Raw genomic sequence first — 7725 nt, forward strand, 5'->3', positions numbered from 1 at the left:
ACTGAGTTTTTTTGGGGGGGGTCAAGGATCTCTAGTTCTCTCCTACTCTCCTCCACAGTGCCTTGCAGCACTGTGCAGATTTTTCAACCTGTTGATACTCTTACTAGGTTCGCAATTCAATCTGCAGAGCAAGTTGGGAGAATTCACATTTTTACAATAATTTTCCAAACCACGAACAACTATTTTAGTTCTATTTTAATGCTTCCCATTAAAGTTTTTATAGAATCTACCATAATGTTTGTATGTATCTGTTGTGAGCTTAAATATATACTTCACGTTTCCTTACCATCTTAAATGGCTGTCCCGTGCTTACAACTTCGCCTGCCTCTGCTGATCTTCTAAAGACTGCAACCCCAGGCGCTCTGTGCTGAGCGCCGGGGTGCGCAAAACCCGTGGCAGCCTCCGCAATCTCTACTGATTGGTAGCCAACCTCATTCTAGAGCCCCGCCAGTCCTCTTCTCTCGAGGGCTAAACGGAGGCCCCGGAAGTCAGGTCCCGCGCGCCTCGCCCCGCCCCCGAGTCTGGAAGTCTACTGTCCCATCCGCCCCCGCGGGTCCGGAAGTCAGCTGGTCCCGCCCCCAGCTCCGGAAGTTGGAGGCCGGCGCGTTTTGAAGTCCTGCCGGTCCCGCCCGTCCCGCCTCCGCGCCTGCAGGTTTGTGTCTGCGGTGAGCGCCCGGGCTGTGCCACGGTTGCGGGTTGCGGGGCGCGGGGTGTGCTGAGGGGCGGCTCCCGCAGCCGAGGTCCTTCCGGGAGCGCGGTCTTGTGACCCTGCCCGGGTCGATGCCCCGGGGGCCTGGTAGCGCTCGAGGCTAGAAGGGTGCACAGTGTGGCCGCAAGGGTCATTGGAGAGTGTCCTAAGTGGCTCGTGCAGGTGACAGGAGTGATCTCGCCCCGCGGGCGGCCGAGTCGCGTGTGGAAACAGGCGAAGCGTGTCAAAGGGAGGGAGCCAGGATATCGCAGGATCTTGGCTTCGTTTGTGTGAACTGAATCCACTCTTTGTTGTCAGAAATTTGACAACTTTACAGAGAACACCTGAAAAGCTACCCAAAACGGGGCCCCTGGAGCCAGCATTTTGAACGTATTGCAGGGCAGAATTCTCCACGTGTGGAAGATCAGTCCCCTTTGCTGACTCGTTCGTTAAGCTGGTGCTCCTGGCCGTCCAAACCCTCCGCTGGGTGCGGACTGTTGTCTCTGCAGCTGCAGGAGCTGACTTTTCGATCAGTGCCTCTCATCAAACCATGACGAGACTTTCAGTTCTCTTTTTCATAGGCCTGTACAGGGAAATGAGGATGTTCTGGTACGTTCTGATAGGGTGCCAGAAGTTTGGAGGCTGCTGGGGGCTAACGGTTTCCAAGAGACTGAGGTTTCCAGGTAGGAAGTGGACAGGTGATGATCAAGTGTTGAAGCTTTGTGAGCCAGAGCAGGGGACATAGCCCCAGTGCAACCATTATATCTGCGCAAAGAACCTTCCTTACAGAGGACATGGGTCCCTAGGGGGTTGACTTGCCTGACCACAGGACAGCAGTCAGCACAGGCTGAGTGGTTTCTGAACCTGTGTGGACCTTGTTAGTGGGCAGCTGGGCATCCTGTCTTGGAGAGGAGCTGGGTTCTTGTCTGTTAGCAGCGGCCTGAGGGCTCCAGCTGTCTCTTTGTGTCCTTCCCTAGGCGCCCTGGTCTCTTGTTGAAGGTGGTGGCAGCACATTCCAGGGATGTATATGCAGGTGGAGACACGCACCAGCTCCCGCCTCCATCTGAAGAGGGCTCCAGGCATCAGATCCTGGTCCCTGCTGGTTGGTAAGGATGTTCATATTTCTCAAGTTAAAAATCCAACTTTAAAAAAGGATGAAGATTAAACTAAAATTTTCCTTGGTTCTACTGCCCCAGGAAACAGCAACTATTATGTCTTTCCAGCTTTTATCCTTTTCGAGTGCTTTTACAGAGGGTCAGTCTTGTGTTTTTTCACCATTTAACATCCTTTGGTTAATAGTCTCCATGCTCCTGTGAGGTCCCTGTATTTCCTTTTTTGCTTGCTTTCATAAGGTTAGGGCCTGTGTGATGGAGACAGTAAGGAGTAAGGGTGGGGAGGCCCCTGGTCCTCTACCCTGTCAATCCCCATTGCCCTGCACACTCCCTGGGCAGCTGCACATGTTGACTGGAACTGAGGTGTGAGGGGAGGTGCTCCTGCACCTTCAGCAGCCTGGCTCTGGGCCTTCTTTCCCGGGACTCTTCCTGTTTCGTCTCGTGAGGGGTCGTGATTCTTCACCTGCAGTCTTGTCTTCATTCCACGCAATGTGCTGTCAGTGGATGAGACCCACATCAGGTTCCTCTTTCTGGTTCCCCTGTCAGCTCTGGAACCTCAGTGTAGACATGTGACCAGTGAATACTGTGACTGAGGTAGAACATTCTTGTAAACAGACTTCCTGGTTGTTTCCACAATTTCTGAGCCTGGCGGTTTTCTTGCCCCCTGCTCCCTGCTCTTAGCCATCCCTGGCAACAGGGAGGGGCTGCTTACCTGGGTCTGCGGTTTGTGGGAGGAGGTGGTCTCTGGGCTAGTGGTGGCCCAATGGAAAGGGACTGGTTTTCTCCCCACAGGAATCTTGTCGATCGGCCTGGCTGCTGCCTACTACAGTGGAGGTGAGGAACGTCATCTGCCCTGCCCCGCCCCACCCCTAGGAGCTTCCTTAGCTGATTGGAAAATAGAGAAAAAAAGGAAACCCTGTCATTTGTAATCTGACAGGCATGATTTTGGGGATTGTCCCTGCCTCTAAATGGGGCTTCCCTGGTTACTCAGATGGTAAAGAATCTGCCTGCAGTGTGGGAGACCTGGTTTCTATCCCTAGGTTGGGAATAGCCCCTGGAGAAGGGTATGGCTACCCACTTTTGCCTAGGAAATCCCATGGACAGAGGAGCCTGGCAGGTTACAGTCCATGGGGTCATAAGGAGTTGGACATAACTGAGCAACTAACACTTTGACTTTCTGCCTCTAAATGGTTTGCAGGCGTGGTCTCACCTTCATGCGCTGGTGTGTCCCCCACAGCTTGCATTCATTTACATCAGCATTTTCATGTCATAAAATATGCAGAAAGGCACTCTCATGTCTGCCTCAGGTCTTGTGGCAGGAATAGTCTATGCTTTCAGCAGCTCCTTGGAAGTAGTCCCCCATCTCTGCTCTCACACACGGTGCCATGATTGTAATCTCGAGGAGTCACCCAGGTGGAGAGCTGAGGGCAGAGTTGGTGGACCACATCCTGTCCTGTGACAGGGCCCACAGTGCTAGGTGGCCTTGGCAGGGGTGGGGTGTCCTTGGAGGCATGGGCAGTCAGCTGGGCCCTCAGGGGCCACTCCTGCCCAGAGTCTGGGAAGCAGCTGTTCTGGGAGGAGGCACCCCCTGCAGGCATGTTGACTTTTGCCCCGCTACCTGCCCATGGCTGTCTCCTGTGTTTGCTCCCCAGATAGTCTGGGCTGGAAGCTCTTCTACGTCACGGGCTGTCTGTTTGTGGCCGTGCAGAACCTGGAGGACTGGGAGGTGAGGCTGATGCAGGAAGGGTGCCCAGGCTTTGGGGCTCCTGGGTTCCTCTACAGGGCTCGTCAAAGGAAGAAAGACTCCAGGGGCCTAATGCCCTCCACCCCGATCCTGAAATGTGAGCCCAGTGGTTTCTGGCCAGCTTGACTTGGCCCCTGGACATTGCCTATTTGTGACCATTTGTGGGCCACAGAATCTTCTGAAGCTGCTCTCCTAGAAGGGCGAGGCCACCTCCCTCACCTCCCTTTTGTCCTTCCTCATGTGTCCTTTGGGTTGCCTGGCCCCAGTATTGTTCTCTGCCCTGTTCCCTCATTTGATGACCTTATCCTCAGTGCTCACCTCTCAACTGTGGAGAGAAGTACCTGCTTCTTTTCACACCCGAGACCCTGGAGGGGTCTGGCTGCAGGGGTCTGGGGTTCTGACTGAGATGGGAAGGAAGAGGGCTGCCTCCTTGTGTCTGCTCTGGGGAGGGTGGGGACACAGTTGGCAAGTTAGCGTGTATTGGACTGGCCCACAGGCCAGCAGCCAGGTGACCGCCTTGTGGCTGGCATTCTAGGAAGCTGTCTTCAACAAGAGCACCGGGAAGGTAGTGCTGAAAACGTTCAGCTTGTATAGAAAGCTGCTGACTCTCTGCAGAGCAGGCCATGACCAAGGTAAGGCGTGGGGCGTGAACAGGACATGGGTTACTCTGGGGTGGATGGAAGGCAGTGAGCGTCTGCCTGACCTGGAAAGGGGAAGCTGGCTGCTCCGTGACCAGGGTTGTGTCCTGCCTCATGGATGCTTTGTGTCCTCAGATGTGCCTTGGCCCAAAGAAAATTGCCTGGCAACCCCCAGCTCAGTGACTGGCCACTAGAGACCAGCAAGGCATTTTCCAGCAGTTGAGGAAAATGAAGCAGAAAGCTGGGCAGTACCATGCTTAGCCAGCCCCTGACATGTTAGACAGGTGGGCTTTTCAAGGCAATAGGCCTGCCAGATGTTCCCTCTCACTCAGACTGGGTGTTAATCGGCAGTCACACGACGCTGTGCTGTGGTCACTTCCTATGACATCTAAGGCTGGGTCCCGGCATCCTCTGGGCCTCCGACCTGGAGTGACACGCATTCCTTCGTGACAAGCAGGCTCTGATCCTCTGCACTGTGCCAGCATCCAGGCGAGAGGGGCAGGGTGGGCGGGGGACATGGCCACTGACCCGGCCCCGCCCACAGTGGTGGTCCTGCTCAGTGACATCCGGGACGTGAATGTGGAGGAGGAGAAGGTCCGGTACTTCAGGAAGGGCTATGTGGTGGTGCTTCGGTTCGCCACAGGCTTCTCCCACCCCCTCACCCAGAGTGCTGTCATGGGCCACCGCAGGTAAGCTGAGGATGGTAGATGATGGGCCAGGCCTGCCCACTATGCCCTTGCCCCCAGGCAAGTGGCCCTCATAACGGACTGTGGCAGGGCAGAGAGGCTTCAGGAACATGGAGGAGGTGGGGCTTTGGGGGACAGGCATGGTACCACCTGCTAGGTGGTATCAGGGGTCCCTGCAGGGACAGAGGGGAGGGGCACATCAGGGGTCCCCAGTGGCAGAGAGGCCTGGGCTAAGGTCAGGTGAGGGTGGGGACCGGGTAAGGTGTGGGGTCCTGGCCGGGACCCTGGAGGGCGATGCCTGTGAGGAGGTTGGCATGGTCTTCTGGCTCCTGCTGGGAGGCCAGGATCTTTGCCACGGTGACCCGTCCTCCCTCCTGGTGCCGGCCTGGACCAGCGATGTGGAAGCTGTTGCCAAGCTTATCACTACTTTCCTGGAGCTGCACCGCCTGGAGAGTCCTGTGGAGCTGTCTCAGAGCAGCGACAGTGAGGCCGACGGCCCCGGAGACCAGAGCTGACCTCCATGGCGCCCCTCAGCAGGGTTCTGATGGGGCCCTGGCAGGACTGATGGGCCACCTGGGAGTCTTCCTTCTTGGCTCTTGCCTGTGTCCCTGGCAACCCCAGGGCAGGACCATCAGCTATTCCTGCTGCTTGCTTCTGTCCTCCAAGCAAAACCACAGTGGGACCTTCTCTGCGGGCTGATCTGCCTCTTCCTGGAATCAGCCCGCTGGGGCAGTAGCCTGGTGTGGACAGGCCAGACCTGCTAGCCATGTGGGGCTCAAAGCCTCTGAAATGGGAAGCACGCCCGGGGTCCCAGGGCACGAAGCATAGGACTGAGCTCTCTGGGTCAGGGTCTTTGCCAGGACTCAGTCCTGTGGGTTGCAACAAGGATTTGGCAGGCAGGTGTGGGGCCTGGCTGGGTCAGCCTCTGAGGATGCTGTCTCTGCCTGTTGTTCCTATGGATCCCAGCTCTTTTCCTGCTCCCCATGTTCATCCCTTCCACTAGCCAGACGTCCTCAGTAGTCAGAAGTGAGCTGCTCACCTGTGAGCTCCTGGTGCTCAGGGTGGATGCCAAGGGGCCCATTTGATTGGTGTGCTGTTGCCATAGTGAGGCCTCTAGAACCCCAGATGGCTCATCTTGAGTCCAGCTGAGGCAGGAGACAGATGCTGGGCTCCAGGTAGACATTCCCAACTGGCCTCCTGTTGCATTTCGTGGGGCAGGAAGAAGTAGGCTTCAGGATGTATACCTACAACTAGCCTCCTGTTTGCGCTCCAGAATGGAAGTAACAACAGAAACAGGGTAAATAGCCAGTGTTTGTCTCTTTTAAACACCTTAAGGTAATAGTCATGCAAGGACAAAGGGGCAAAACCCTGTTTTGAGTAAAGGATTAAGGGATGTCCACTCCTCCTTTTGGGACAAGGGAGACACTGCACATACGCAGAAAGGTTCCTTGGGGGTCAAAAGTCAGGGGATAATGCCAGGCCATAATGAGTCTTGCTCCTCCCAGAAGCCTTCAGTTGGAGATCCATCTTGGCTGAGAGGTGCATGCACACCCAAGGGAGCATCTCAGGGTAGGTCAGGTGTGGAAAAGAAACCAGATAACTGGCTGAAGGTAAAGACTTGGACGAATTGACCTATATAAATGACTTAACCGCCTCTTTCCAGCGCTCCTCCTCACTAAGAAGGACGCCCATACCCTTTCTCTCTGGGTGTGCGTCTCTGCCTTGCTTCTCTCTTAACAAACCAGTTCTCGGTGTGCTCTTCCACTTGTGCTAAGTCTCAATAAACTTTGTACCTGCATTAACAGTTTTTGCCTCCTTGATAAATGCATTTTTCATCAGGGGCAAAGATCCACAGAAAACCAACTTCTAGCCTTCTAGCCCTTGCCGGTCTGATGGCCAGGATTGCTGGTTCTCATCCAGGATATCCAGGTTCAGTTCCTGGGCAGGGAATTAAGATCTCACTTCATACCACCGCTCACTGCTGCCTCGCCCAGATCACAGTCAGGATTGCAGCTGGGCTCTTACAGGGAGGATAACCTCCTGCCCCTGCTCCCAGTGTAGGCAGAGGTTTTCTCCTAGCAGCATTTAAAAACTTGCACCCATCCCTTGGAACCAATATTCCCAGGTTCTCTCAAACCCTGGAGGTTGGGCCTGTTTGTATGTGGCCAGAATGGGCCAGGCTTATGACTGCCCCTCAGCAGGGCCTGGGCAGCTGGCTGCAGCCACCCCCATGGAATCTGGGCGCCAGCCACACTGACCCTCACCTGCACTGTTGGTTTTCTTCTGCTTTCTCTGAACCCAGGTCCCTCCAAGGTACAGCACGTGCCAAGAGCATCTCTGGGGAAACCCACAAGGCTTCCACACTGGGAATGGCCTGGTAGACTCATGGACCCAGGGTTCTGAGGCTGCCTGGGTGAGAGCAACTTCAGGGGACTCCAGAGAAATGAGATCCTCTCCTTTCTAAGTAATGGCTGCCAACCAGACCTATGGGAACACAGTCATTTAAACATGCCAAAGTTAGGTTTCCAAATCGTTAAATCTGGAGTGCTTTTCTCTTAAAAGGTGTGACATGCCGTACACTGGTTTCTGGTGTGTTCGTCCCAGGGCTGGAGGAGGCTCCAGGACCAGAGGGAGTGTGTTTGGCTGACTCTGCTCCCTAGGAGCTGGGTTGGGCGAGAAGGGTCTCTGGAGAATTGTGAGGGCCCCACTGTAAGCAGCCCAGGCCAGGGTAGTAACGAAGCCTTTCAAATTTCTAGTAGCATGATTTCTGCATTCCACTCTCCTTTTTATTTCAAAAGAAAGTTCTAATGCTGATCACTGCATAGGCCCAGAAGGCCTTTTACTTCCATATTTACTT

General features: G+C 54.9%; 1 protein-coding gene across 2 annotated transcripts; it reads left to right on the plus strand.

The window, feature by feature from the left end:
- The first annotated feature begins 595 nt into the window (after nt 1–595).
- CYBC1 (cytochrome b-245 chaperone 1) lies at nt 596–6618 on the plus strand. Of its 2 annotated transcripts, none has more exons than XM_068977588.1 (7): nt 596–652; nt 1666–1794; nt 2593–2634; nt 3453–3526; nt 4080–4176; nt 4727–4871; nt 5263–6618. In XM_068977588.1, the coding sequence occupies exons 2-7, from the start codon at nt 1710–1712 to the stop codon at nt 5381–5383; spliced, it is 564 nt and encodes a 187-aa protein (XP_068833689.1). In that variant the 5' UTR covers nt 596–652; nt 1666–1709; the 3' UTR covers nt 5384–6618. The 2 variants fall into 2 exon arrangements, with proteins under 2 accessions (XP_068833689.1, XP_068833690.1); XM_068977589.1 differs by having other exon boundaries at nt 6374–6618.
- Nucleotides 6619–7725: the final 1107 nt, after the last annotated feature.

This window comes from Capricornis sumatraensis, chromosome 8 (assembly GCF_032405125.1).
Source record: "Capricornis sumatraensis isolate serow.1 chromosome 8, serow.2, whole genome shotgun sequence".
In the NCBI taxonomy this organism is placed as follows: Eukaryota; Metazoa; Chordata; class Mammalia; order Artiodactyla; family Bovidae; genus Capricornis; species Capricornis sumatraensis.

Coding starts and splice junctions, on each gene's coding strand:
- CYBC1 (XM_068977588.1), top strand. CDS start 1,710: ATGTATATGCAGGTGGAGACACGCACCAGCTCCCGCCTCCATCTGAAG. Junction 2,635..3,452: donor TGCTGCCTACTACAGTGGAG/GTGAGGAACGTC, acceptor TTTGCTCCCCAG/ATAGTCTGGGCTGGAAGCTC. Junction 4,872..5,262: donor GCTGTCATGGGCCACCGCAG/GTAAGCTGAGGA, acceptor GGCCTGGACCAG/CGATGTGGAAGCTGTTGCCA.